General features: G+C 42.2%; 1 protein-coding gene across 1 annotated transcript in view; it reads left to right on the top strand.

The window, feature by feature from the left end:
• LOC108522018 (GON-4-like protein) overlaps nt 1-13631 on the top strand; it is a gene marked incomplete at its 3' end in the record, with an annotated part of 73943 nt that overhangs the window by 27565 nt on the left and 32747 nt on the right. Inside the window, exons 4-11 of the mRNA XM_017862117.1 lie at nt 2227-2417; nt 3460-3534; nt 4011-4060; nt 4098-4101; nt 9336-9386; nt 9698-9793; nt 11137-11256; nt 11903-12073. Coding sequence (XP_017717606.1) covers nt 2227-2417; nt 3460-3534; nt 4011-4060; nt 4098-4101; nt 9336-9386; nt 9698-9793; nt 11137-11256; nt 11903-12073 — 758 coding nt within the window. The remainder of the gene's footprint in view (nt 1-2226; nt 2418-3459; nt 3535-4010; nt 4061-4097; nt 4102-9335; nt 9387-9697; nt 9794-11136; nt 11257-11902; nt 12074-13631) is intronic.

Here is a 13631-nt window from a genome sequence, read left to right as displayed (position 1 = left end):
AGTGTAGGATTACAGGCATGAGCCTCCTCACCTGGTCTGCTTTACGTTTTCTTTATCCATTCAACTCTTTGTTTTGTTTTTTCTTTTTGCTTCTTTGTGCCCATTGTTACTCCCAGGCTGGAGTGCAGTGGCGTGATCTCAGCTCACTGCAACCTCTGCAACCTCTGAGTTCAGGCGATTCTCCTGCCTCAGCCTCCTGCGTAGCTGGGATTATAGGCGCGCACCACCGCTCCCCTGCTAATTTTTGTATTTTTAGTAGAGACGGGGTTTCATCATGTTGGTCAGGCTGGTCTCGAAGTCCTGACCTCATGATCCACCCGCCTCAGTCTCCCAAAGTGCTGGGATTACAGGCGTGAGCCACTGTGCCTGCCCTTTTTTTTTTTTTTTTTTTTTTTTTTTTGATATGGAGTTTTGCTCTCGTTGCCCAGGCTGGAGTGCAATGGTGCAATCTTGGCTTACTGCAACCACTCCCTCCTGGGTTCAAGCGATTCTCCTGCTTCAGTTTCCCAAGTAGCTGGGACTAAAGGCACGTGCCACCATGGCCAGCTAATTTTTTTTTTTTTTTTTTTTTAGTAGAGGCAGGGTTTCACCCTGGTCTTGAACTCCTGACCTCAAATGATCCGCCCACCTTGGCCTCCCAAAGTGCTGGGTCACAGGTGCAAACCACTGCACGTGGCCCCATTCAATTCTTGATGAGTATTTGGATAGTTTTCAGTTGTGGCTACTCTGAGTGGTGCTGCTGTGAATAATCTATAGATTTTTTGCTGAACATATGTACTTCTTTTTTGTTGGATGGAAATGCTAGCTCATAAGGTTAGGCATCCTTAAAATTCTTTTGAAATACTGAATTTTTTATTGTGAAACATAACACAGACACATGACTAAAGACTTCTTTATTTGATTTAGCAAATGGTGTGTGTGTGTGTGTGTGTGTGTGTGTGTGTGTGTGAATCTTGCTCAGTCGCCTAGGCTTGAGTGCAGTGGTGTGATCTCGGCTCACTGCAACCTCCGTCTCCGGGATTCAAGTGATTCTCCTGTCTTAGCCTCCTGAGTAATTGGAATTATAGGGGCACACCACTGTGCCCGGCTAATTTTGTATTTTCAGTTTCACCATGTTGGCCAGGCTGGTCTTGAACTTCTGACCTCAGGTGATCTACCTGCCTTGGGTTCCCAAAGGGCTGGGATTACAGGCAGTGGGCCACTGCGTCCAGCCTCACTTTGGCAAATGGTTTTAAAATGAACATGTAATTTTTCTTATTGCATATTCTAGACCTTCATTACTATGTAGGTTATAAGTAGTAGTGATAGTTGACATTTGTATCTTATTTCTGAACAAAACAGGAAAATGTTCAGTATTCCTTCATTATATATGAGGATAGTTACAGGCTTTCCATAGAAATATTTTTTAGGTTAAGGAAATAATTTTCTTTTCCTAAGTTTTCTGAGTTTTTTCATATATTGAATTTCATCAGATGCTTTTTCCTATCTCTATTAAGATCATGTGTTTTTCCTCTTTCATTTTGTTAATGTAATAAGTTACATTAGGTGTATTGAGGTATAAAATAAAATGTATCTGATGAGTTTTGAAAAATATGTACAGTGGGGCCAAGCGCGGTGGCTCACGCCTATAATCTCAGCACTTTGGCAGGCTGAGCCGGGTGGATCACCTGAGGTCGGGAGTTCGAGACCAGCCTGAGTAACATGGAGAAACCCAGTCTCTACTAAAAATACAAAATTAGCTGGGCGTGGTGACACACGCCTGTAATCCCAGCTACTCAGGAGGCTGAGGCAGGAGAATCACTTAAACCCAGGAGGCAGAGGTTGCAGTGAGCTGAGATTGCACCATTGCACTCCAGCCTGGGCAACAAGAGTGAAACTCCATCTCAATAAAACAAAAGAAAGAAAAATATATACAGTTGTGTTAAGTGCTGCCACAACCAATGTGGAACATTTCTGTCACGCCAAAAGTTGCCTAATTCCCCTTTGCTATCCCCTGTTCTCAAACATTGGCAACCACTGATTTCTTTTCTATTTCCATAGTTTTGCATCTTCTGTGCAAATGTTCTATACTGGGCATACTGTCATATAATATGTGTCCTTTTACATCTGGTTTCTTTCACTTGGCATAATGCTTTTGAGATTTATCCACTTTACTGTCAGCTTTCTGGGCTAAGTTCCTGGAGCAGCTATTTTGGAATTCTGGTGATGCTCTTGGTTTATTTGCAGAAGAACAAGACAATGAAGAAAGTGAGAAAAGGAGAAAAAAGAAAAAGGGTACCAAGAGGAAACGAGATGGAAGGGGTCAAGAAGGGACCTTGGCATATGACCTGAAACTGGACGACATGCTTGACCGTACCTTGGAGGATGGTGCCAAGCAGCACAATCTAACAGCGGTCAATGTCCGAAACATCCTTCATGTGAGTAAGACTGGGGCAGCTATGTTAATGGAAGGGAACTTTTTCATGGAAAGCATATAAAAATACTCAGCAAATTCTTGACTCTTGGCATGTTAATCACCAATTTTATGGGTTACCTGTGATAGAGCATTTTACGTTTTTACCTTTTTTTTTTTTTTTTAAGACGGAGTCTGGCTCTGTCGCCCAGGCTGGAGTGCAGTGGCCGGATCTCAGCTCACTGCAGGCTCCGCCTCCCGGGTTTATGCCATTCTCCTGCCTCAGCCTCCGGAGTAGCTGAGACTACAGGCGCCCGCCACCTCGCCCGGCTAGTTTTTTGTATTTTTTAGTAGAGATGGGGTTTCACCATGTTAGCCAGGATGGTCTCGATGTCCTGACCTCGTGATCTGCCCATCTCAGCCTCCCAATGTGCTGGGACTACAGGCTTGAGCCACCGTGCCCGGCCCGTTTTTACATGTTCAAGATAGCTTTCTCCTTGTACTCAGTACAAGTTTGAAATATGAACACATGTTAAAGAATTTAATTGGAAGGATAAACTGTTCCTGTTTTCCACTGATTTGCATATTTACTGTATTGTTTAGCAGATTCAATGTTGATAATGTTCATAGTGGGTTTGCTCTTTTGTGGGTCGATATGTCTAAAAAGATGCCTGGTTAATAGTTTATTGCTCTTCGTACATATGTAAATACTTTTCTTGATATGTAGCAACACAGCTATTTGCAGAGCTTTTGCTCTTTGTTACTCTTTCTCTTAAGCATATAGTTACTTACCTCAGGATCTCTTTTTATGTGAGCCATTCCTGTTCCTAGTAGCAGCTAATGAGATTGGTTCATTTGCTGCTACCTTGTTTGAAACTGTGGTTCTGGCCAAAACGTACTTCTGCCTTCTTTGCTTTCAGTTGCGTTGCTTTATCCCAGTCTGATGCTATTCGAGTATATGGTTCTCATTTGTCCTGTATACACGTCTAACAGAGTTACATAGAGAGAAGAGTATTGTCTAGGTGACAAACCCTTGTTGCATAAAGTGTAATTTCATCTTTCTCCAGGAAGTAATCACAAATGAACACGTGGTAGCTATGATGAAAGCAGCCATCAGTGAGACAGAAGATATGCCAATGTTTGTGAGTAGTTGACTTTTAATGTCTTGGAATAGAGTTGTCTGTAAACTGGCTAAGGGTAGGAAGTCACTTAGGAGTTTGTAAACAGTTTGGCAGCTGGGGTGAAAGCATCCCAAAACACAAGAATTACGTGGTAATTTTTACTTATTTTATTTGTTATTTTGTTACTATTATTTTTTTAGAGACAAGGTCGTGCTGTGTCACCAAGGCTAGACTCAAACTCCTAAGCTGGACTCAGAGATCCTCCTGGTTCAGCTTCCTGAGTAGCTAGGACTACAGGAGCATGCGACTATGCCCAGCTAATTTAAAACAATTTTTTTTGTAGGGGATGTCTTACTATGTTTCCCAGGCTGGTCTCAAACTCCTGACCTCAAGCCATCCTCCCACCTTGCCCCTAAAATGCTAGGATTACAGGCATGAGCCACCTCACTGAGCTGTGATTTTTATTGAATATTTCCTTTCTGTTTTTTTCTCCTTAGGAGCCTAAAATGACACGCTCTAAACTGAAAGAAGTAGTGGAAAAGGAGTGGTAAGCATTCTGTTTTTTTGTTTGTTGGTTGTTTTAGCTTGGTAAATAGGATCTAATTCACCCATACGGAAAATATAGGAAAGATTGTGGTCTGAATTTTCCTCTTTAAAGAAATATTTGTAAAAGACAGTAGAATTGTTTCTACATGATCATAAGCTGTAATGATCATAGTTTATTTTAGTAGATATGAAGCATTGCTTTTTGGAATTGCTAGAACGATAACCATTTGGAATGGCTGAAACCAATGGGTGAGACCAGTTTTTCTATTTATGTTACAACACTTGTTGCAAAGTGTTTAGTATTTTTCGTAGTGTGTTCTAGGGGACACACTTTGTAAAAATATCTTTGGTGTGGGATCCCTCAGGCATGCTTATTAAAAATGCATACTTTTGGCCAGGTGTAGTGGCTCATGCCTGTAATCCCAGCACTTTGGGAGGCCGAGGCAGGTGAATCACTTAAAGTCAGGAGTTCGAGACCAGCCTGGCCAACATAGTGAAACTCTGTCTCTATTAAAAATACAAAAATTAGCTGGGCGTGGAGGTGTGCGCCTGTAATCCCAGCTGCTTGGGAGGCTGAGGCACAAGAATCGCTTGAACCCGGGAGGCGGAGGTTGCAATGAGTGGAGATTACACCACTGCACTACACAGCCTGGGCAATGGAGTGAGACTGTCTCAAAAAAACAAAAACAAAAACAAACAAAATAATCCCCATACTTTTGGGCCCACCCCAGACCAGAGAATCAGGACCCATGGGCAGGGCCTTGGAATATGCATTGGCAAAAACACAACAGTTAATTCTTTTGAATACTAAAGTGTGAGAACCACTTGAAGACATCTGAAGTATTCTGGTACAGCAAGCTCTTTGGTGCTTGGAGCTATGCTATATCCTTCTTAATAAGCACTTGACTAGTTTGTGCTTACAAGACAGTTAATAGTCATGAGGGAGTTCATTATATTTCTGATAGTAAGGAAGATTTGCCTTACAGACTGAAAAACGTATCATAGGTTTTATCTGTCCTGGTTTTATTCCTTGGAGCCTGATAGAAGAAACAAGTCTAGGCTGGGCATCGTGGCTAATACCTGTAATCCCAGCACTTTGGTAGGTGGAGGTGGGAAGATTGCTTGAAGCCAGGAGTTCACGAGCAGCCTGGGCAACATAATGAGACCCTGTCTAGAAAAAAAAGCAAGAAAAGAAATTGGTGTATTCTTCCACATGACTTTTCCTACAGTTGAAAAAAACTAGTGTGTCGTTTCATAACATTTTCTTGGCTATACATCCCCCAATTTGTCCCCCCCCACCTTTTTTTTTGAGTTGGAGTCTTGCTTCATCATTCAGGCTGGAGTGCAGTGGCACGATTCTGGCTCACTGCAACCTCCGCCTCCCAAGTTTAAGTGATTCTTCTGCCTCAGCCTCCTGAGTAGCTGGGATTACAGGTGTATGCCACCATGCCCGGCTAATTTTTTTTTTTTTTTTTTTTTTAATTTTTAGTAAGATGGGGTTTCCACCCAATGTTGCCAGCCTGGTTCAACCTCCTGACTCAAGTGATCGCCTGCCTCGGCCTCCAAAGTGCTGGGATTACATGGCAGATGCCCACGGGTCCTGGCCTTTCTGTCTTTTTGAGATGGAGTCCCTCACTCTGTCACCCCAGGCGGAATGGCAGTGGTGCAATCTCAGCTCACTGCAACCTCTGGCTCCCAGGTTCAGCGATTCTCAATACCTCATCAGCCTGCTCAGTAGCTGGGATTATAGGCATGCATCACCACACCCATCTATTTTTTGTATCTTTAGTACAGGTGGGGTTTCACCATGTTGGCCAGGCTGCTTTTGAATTGGCCCATGTGATCACCTGCCTTGGCCTCCCAACATGCTAGGATTATAGGCATGAGCCACTGTGCCCGTCCCATATCCTTTTAAAAGTACGCCAAAAGAGCTGGGCACGGTGGCTCACGCCTGTAATCCCAGCACTTTGGGAGGCCGAGGTGGGCGGATCATGAGGTCAGGAGATCGAGACCATCTTGGCTAACACAGTGAAACCCCATCTCTACTGAAAATACAAAAAATTAGCCAGGCGTGGTGGCAGACGCCTGTAGTCCCAGCTACTCTGGAGGCTGAGGCAGGAGAATGGCGTGAACCCGGGAGGCGGAGCTTGCAGTGAGCGGAGATCGCGCCACTGCACTCCAGCCTGGGCGACAGAACGAGATTCCGTCTCAAAAAAAAAAAAAAGGTATGCCAAAAGAAGACTACTAAACCAGATGTGGTTTGACTAGTATAGTTAGATTGTCTCCACAGTGTTCCAGATTATATATTTATCCTAATGTAGCCTAAGGTCAAATTGACCTTTTTTTTGACAATCACGTAACTTTTTTTGGTCTGGTTGACTAACCCTTGTTGCATAAATTGAAATTTCATCTTTCTCCAGGATGTGATCACAAATGAATAGGTGGTAGCTATGATGAAAGCAGCCATCAATGAGGAAGTTCTATGAAGTCTACTTGACATATAGAATATAATTAACATGGCTGGGCGTGGTGGCTCATGCCTGTAATTCCAGTACTTTGGGAGGCCGAGGCAGGTGGATCACCTGAGGTCAGGAGTTTGAGACCAGCCTGGCCAACATGGTGAATCCCTGTCTCTACTAAAAATACAACAATTAGCCGGGCATGGTGGTGGACACCTGTAATCCCAGCTACAGAGACGAGAGGATCGCTTGAACCCAGGAGGGAGAGGTTGCAGTGAGCGGAGATCACACCACTGCACTCCAGCCTGGGTGATAGAGCAAGACGCTGTCTTACAGGAAAAAAAAAAAAAAGAATATAATTAACATTAATTATTTGATTTGGTGAAAAAAAATCCAAGGAGATCCAAATTAGGCTCTGGATTGTGTTTATTGGCCATAAATATAGATGTAGAGAAGTTGGGCCATCCAGGACTGTGTAGTTTATGTAGGAGAGCAGGTATTTTTTTTTTTTTTTTTATAACAGAGTCTCGCTCTGTCGCCCAGGCTAGAGTGCAGTGGCCGGATCTCAGCTCACTGCAAACTCCACCTCCCAGGTTTATGACATTCTCCTGCCTCAGCCTCCCGAGTAGCTGGGACTACAGGTGCCCACCACCTCGCCTGGCTAGGTTTTTGTATTTTTTTTAGTAGAGACGGGATTTCACCGTGTTAGCCAGGATGGTCTCAATCTCCTGACCTCATGATCTGCCCGTCTTGGCCTCCCAAAGTGCTGGGATTACAGGCTTGAGCCACCGCGCGTGGCCGAGAGCGGGTATTAAAATGTAGGTCTCTTGCTTCTTAATTCTTTCTTTCTTTTTTTTTTTTAGAGACTTGCTCTGTTGCTTAGGCTAGAGTACAGTGGCCTAATCATAGCTCCCTGCTGCCTTGAACTCCTGTGCTCAAGGGATCCTCCTGCCTCAGCCTCACAAACAGCTAGGCCTACAGGCATGTGCCACCATGCCCAGCTAATTGGTTTTTTTGAAACATTTTTTTGTAGAAATAGGGTCTTGCTTTGTTGCCCAGGCTGATCTCAAACTCTTGGGCTCAAGTGATCCTTCTGTCTTGATCTCCCTACATGCAGGGATTACAGGCATGAGCCACTATACTTGGCCTTCTTAATTCTTACTAGACTGACTCCAACACACTTCTGAATGCTGGCTTGCCTTTCTAATGGATTTGGCAGTAGGTAGGAAAGGGAAATGGACCTGAATCACATCATTCCCTTTACCCTATATTGGTCCCATCTACACAGCACTAGGTAAATGGTCAGAACATAGCAGGGCTGATTTGATTTGAGAAGCTAAGACTCCTTTTAGAGACAGAACCTAATGACCAGTTGGCTTTTGTTCATAAGGTGATTTTGGTTGGGTTACAATTAAATGGTCAAGAAATTATACATCCTCAATGGCATTTTATCAGCAATATATAAGAACTTTAAAAAAGTTCTTTAGGGGCCGGGCGCGGTGGCTCAAGCCTGTAATCCCAGCACTTTGGGAGGCCGAGACGGGCGGATCATGAGGTCAGGAGATCGAGACCATCCTGGCTAATACGGTGAAACCCCGTCTCTACTAAAAAATACAAAAAACTAGCCGGGCGACGAGGCGGGCGCCTGTAGTCCCAGCTACTTGGGAGGCTGAGACAGGAGAATGGCGTAAACCCGGGAGGCGGAGCTTGCAGTGAGCTGAGAGCCGGCCACAGCACTCCAGCCTGGGCGACAGAGCAAGACTCCGTCTCAAAAAAAAAAAAAAAAGTTCTTTAGGCTAGGTGTGGTGGCTCACACCTATAATCCCAGCGCTTTGAGAGGCTGAGGTGGGAGGATTGTTTGAGCCCAGGAGTTTGAGACCAGCCTAGGAAATCTAATGAGACTCTGTCTCTACAAAAAATTTTAAAAATTAGCGAGGTCTGGTGAGGAGGCATGCCTATAGTCCTAATCGGGAGGCTGAGGCAGGAGGATCACTTGAGCTCAGGAATTTGAGGCTGCAGTGAGCTCTGATAGTGCTACTGCTCTAGCCTGGGCAACAGGGCAAGATCCTGTCTCAAAACAAAAACAAAACAAGAAAACTTTCCCTCTAGGTCTTATAAAATTTTCAAACATTCAAAAGTTGAAAGATTGTTACAATGTATGTAAATTCTAAGAGTAATATTTTGCCATATTTGCTTTATATCTCTGTGTTGTTTTTTCACGTTCTATTGGAAAAATAAGTGTGGACAACTTGCAACTTTGCCCTAAATCCCCTAGTAAAAGTGTTTTTTTTTTTGTTTTTTGTTTTTTTTAAAAGCAGCTCCATAGGCAGAGCAGGTCTACTCCATGGGCAGAATAGTCCATAAAAGCTTTTCATGGCTGGCTTTTGGAGTTGTACTTAACGGTGGATTCATGTAACTGATTACAAAAATATATTGCTGTTAAAAGACTACTGTAACCAAAATATCTTAGGTTTGTGTAGTTTAATAGTTTATAAATAGTTTTCACATCTGTTGTTCCATGTGAACTGCAGCTGTGATATGAACAAGGTAGACATTGTTTTCTTTATTTATAGAAAGAAGTGAGGCTTACCAGGTGTAAGGCAGAAATGCTCATGACTGTAATAGATTCTTTCCTCGTTTTTTTCTTTCTAACTCTGACAAATAATTGAGAGTATACCCTCAGGGATAATCAACACCTCTAGATCACTGCAGGTGCTTGTTAAGTATATGGCTGTTAGTGATAGTACAGAGGAAGTAAACATGAAAAACAATTATTTCAGTTAAGATAACTTAATTATTTATATTCTTTGTTGGTAGGTAATTCCAACATGGAATATTTCACCAATTAAGAAGGCCAATGAAATTAAGGTAAACTTGGAAGAAATAATTGTTATTCTTTTCCAGAAAGACTTCATCGGTTTTGAAACTTAAGTACTTCCTCTTTAACTTTTCTTGATCAATCTTTGTTTTAATTCCAGCTTTGTTTTTTTCCATTCTATTACTCTTAGGTTTGCATCTCATGGAATTCACTTTAACCTCTGCCTCGTGTTATTTGCTTTAGCTGTACATTATGCTCTTAGGATTTTTTTTTTTCCTGCCCTGCTTCTTCCCCTTATTTTCCAAATACATATGATTTGTGTTTCCCATTAGTTCATTTCTTTCTAATTGTACTAATGTAGCCTCCTCAGTTTGTGGATATCCACCTTGAAGAAGATGATTCCTCAGATGAAGAATACCAACCGGATGATGAAGAAGAAGATGAAACTGCTGAAGAGGTCAGTGAGTGTTAGTTGGTAATGTGTGTCTTAATAAAGCAGGATATACTTTGCTTCTTTAGTAACGTCACTTGTAGAGAGGATTGAGACATGGTTATTTTTTCAGCTCATTTCTGTGCTTTAAGCTGTTTTTCTGCCTTTTATACTCCCTTAATTTTATAATCTATTATGAAATATAGCATAGAAACATGCATAGAATAAAAATGTATAGCTTCAGTTATTATAATGCAAATCCTCATGAAACTCATAGCAAAGTCAAGAACTGTAATGTTAGTAGGACACCCCCGTATACCCTCCCCAGTCATAATCACCTCCCTCCCCCTAAAAATAACCACCACCCTGCCTTTTAGTAATTATTTCTTTGCTTTTCTTTATAGTTATATCACCTCAATATGTATCTCTACACACTATAGTTCAGTTGTTACTGTTTTGAACTTTATATAAATGGACCCATGTTTATATGTTTTGTTCCTAGCTTTTTAAAATTCAACATTGTGCTTTTGAGATTCATTTATGCTACTGGTTTTAGCTCTACTTTGTTCACTTTCATTGCTGTGTTAATATGTCCTTTGACTTGTTTCTTAATGTATTCTTTGAATTGTTTTGTAAAAGGATTTTAGACCAAGGCCTTACACTTTGTAATACGGATTAGGATAGTGATCTGATCCCTGTCCCCATCTTTAGTATTTTTTTTTTTTTTTTAATCTCCTCTGTTGCCTATGGAGTGCAGTGTGCGATGTTGACTCACTGCCATCTCCACCTCCCGGGTTCAAACGATTCTTCTGCCTCAGCCTCCTGAGTAGCTGGGATTACAGGCATGCGCCACCATGCCTGGCTAATTTTTGTATTTTTAGTAGAGACAGGGTTTTGCCATGTTGTCCAGGCTGGTCTTGAACTTCTGACCTCAAGTGATCCACCCGCCTCGACCTTCCAAAGTGCTGGGATGACAGGCATAAGACACTGCACCTGGCCTTTAAGTTTCTATTTAAATTTTATTTTCTGTTACTGTAACTAGTTGAGTGATGGAATTTTTTTTTTTTTTTTTTTGAGACAGAGTCTCGCTCTGCCACCCAGGCTGGAGTGCAGAGGCGCAATCTTGGCTCACTGCAACCTCCGTCTCCTGGATTTAAGTGATTCTCCTGCCTCAGCCTCCCAAGTAGCTGGGATTACAGGTGCGCACCACCACGCCCGGCTTATTTTTGTATTTTTAATAGAGACGGGTTTTCACCATGTTGGCCAGGCTGAGTGATTGATATTTTATGATTCCTTCTCTTGAGATACTTCAGACTTTGTGGAATGAGGTAGGGGCATAAATATTAAGGTGAACTGGATTTATTTTGTAGAGCTTATTGGAAAGTGATGTTGAAAGCACTGCTTCATCTCCACGTGGGGCAAAGAAATCCAGATTGAGGCAGTCTTCTGAGATGACTGAAACGGATGAGGAGAGTGGCATATTATCGGAGGTAAATTGGCATCATACAAAAGAGATAAGTTAGACATAACTGTGTAAGTAGATTTTTCAACTGTGTAAGTAGATTTTCCATGATGATTCTGGGCTGTCACCGTTTTTCAAAGTTTGTTAAGTTAGTAAATAGTTCAGAGAAGGCTGGAGCTCAGTGGTAACTAAAGAACTTTTCTGAGTTCTCATTAAGGGGCCAAAAATGTGCAACTAGCGGAGTTTCTTTTCTCCTACCCTTCTCTTCTTTCGTATCTGTGCTTTCTAATGTTGTCCTAAAGCCATTGTTATTAATTTCCCACATTTTGGTAAACTAAGTAGCATTCTGTTGACTTCTCTAGAAATAGGATGAAAACTAATTAGATCATTACACTTGGAGTCTTTGTTTTTATGTACCTCTAACTAGAGAAGAGAAAGGACAATGGTGTATGGAAAGTCTGCCTCTTTTTCCCTCTCTTTTTTTTTTCCTTTTCTTGCTTTCTCTTTTTTTCTTTCTCTTCATTCTTTTCTTTCTCTTCTTTCTCTTCTCTTCTTTCTCTTCTCTTCTTTCTCTTCTTTTCTTTCCTTTCTTTCCTTCCTTTCCTTTCCTTTTTTTTTTTTTCTTTCTTTTCTTCCCTCCTTCCTTTTTTGATGCAGTCACCTCTTTTAATCAGGTTGAGAAAGTCACCACACCAGCCATCAGGCACATCAGTGCTGAGGTAGTGCCCATGGGGCCCCCGCCCCCTCCAAAGCCGAAACAGACCAGAGATAGTACTTTCATGGAGAAGTTACATGCAGTAGATGAGGAGCTGGCTTCCAGTCCAGTCTGCATGGATTCTTTCCAGGTAAATATTAAAACTGCAATTCACTGAGAAAGTCAAATGGAGTAATCTAGTTGTTGCTCAGGCTGGGAAGGGAGAGGAAAAGATAACTACAACTTTATATAAGTAAGAGTTAGTCTTTGATACTTTATATTTGGCTAGTGCTATTTTCTGCTAAGTGACAATGGCAATTTGGGTTTTTTTTTTTTTTTTTTTGAGACAGGGTATCACCCTGTCACCCAGGCTTGAGTGCAGTGGTGTGATCTTGGCCCACTGCAACCTCCGCCTCCCAGACTCAAGTGATCTTCCCACCTCAGCCTCCCGAGTAGGTGGGACAAGTATATGCCACCACACCCGACTAATTTTTTAGTTTTTTGTAGAGATGAGATCTCCCTATATTTTTGCCCAGGCTGGTATCGAACCCCTGGGCTCAAGTGATCCTCCCACCTTCCTCTCAAAGTGCTGGGATTACTGGTGTGAACCATCGTGCCTGACTGAGAATGGCAGTTTCTAAGGAAGAAATGAACTATGTAGCAGAGAGCATTTAAAATGCTCATAGCAAAAAGCTTCACCCAAATTCCCCCAAATTAACCTTTTACCACAATTGCTTGATGGTTCTCTTCCTCTTTCTCTCTGTATACACATACTGTTTTCTGAATCATTTTAGAGTGTGGTGCAGGCATGATGCCATTTTACCTCTCTACATGCTTTTGTGTATATTTTCTTCTTTTTTTTTTGAGATGGAGTCTCGCTCTGTCGCCCAGGCTGGAGCGCAGTCTCGATCTCGGTTCACTGCAAGCTCCGCCTCCCGGGTTCACGCCATTCTCCTGACTCAGCCTCCGGAGTAGCTGGGACCACAGGCGCCCACAACCACACGCGGCTAATTTTTTGTATTTTTAGTAGAGACGGGGTTTCACCGTGATAGCCAGGATGGTCTCCATCTACTGACCTCGTGATCTGCCCGCCTCTGCCTCCCAAAGTGCTGGGATTACAGGCGTGAGCCACTGTGCCCGGCCTTAGCCAGTAAATTTTAATGTTCCAAGTTTCCCCTATCATTCTTGCAGGTCAATGAAAAAATGTCTGTCCTAAAATTTTAAAGTGTAATATAATAATTTAAAAATAAATCCTAAAATTAAAAAATATAATTAAGGCTGGGCGCAGTGGCTCACACCTGTAATCCCAGCACTTTGGGAGGCTGAGGCAGATGGATCACCTGAGGTCAGAAGTTTGAGACCAGCCTGGTCAACATGGTGAAACCCCATCTCCACAAATACAAATATTAGCTGGGTGTGGTGGCAAGCACCTGTAATCCCAGCTACTCGGGAGGCTGAGGCACAAAAATTGCTTGAACCCGGGAAGCGAAGGTTGCAGTGAGCTGAGATGGCACCACTGCACTCCAGCCTGAGTGACAGAGCAAGACTCCATTTCATATATATACGTTTATATTTATAATTATATATATATGTAATGTATATAATTAAAAATAGAATATTGAATGGAATAATCAGTCATTTAATCACCATGCTTTTGAGTGAATAAATCGTAGTAGGGGCAGTAATAGTTTTTTTTTTTTTTTTTTTTT

Source organism: Rhinopithecus bieti, unplaced genomic scaffold (assembly GCF_001698545.2).
Source record: "Rhinopithecus bieti isolate Rb0 unplaced genomic scaffold, ASM169854v2 scaffold_64010, whole genome shotgun sequence".
Classification (NCBI taxonomy): domain Eukaryota; kingdom Metazoa; phylum Chordata; class Mammalia; order Primates; family Cercopithecidae; genus Rhinopithecus; species Rhinopithecus bieti.
Note: the sequence above shows the minus strand (reverse complement) of the source record. Positions and strands in the feature narration are given on the sequence as shown.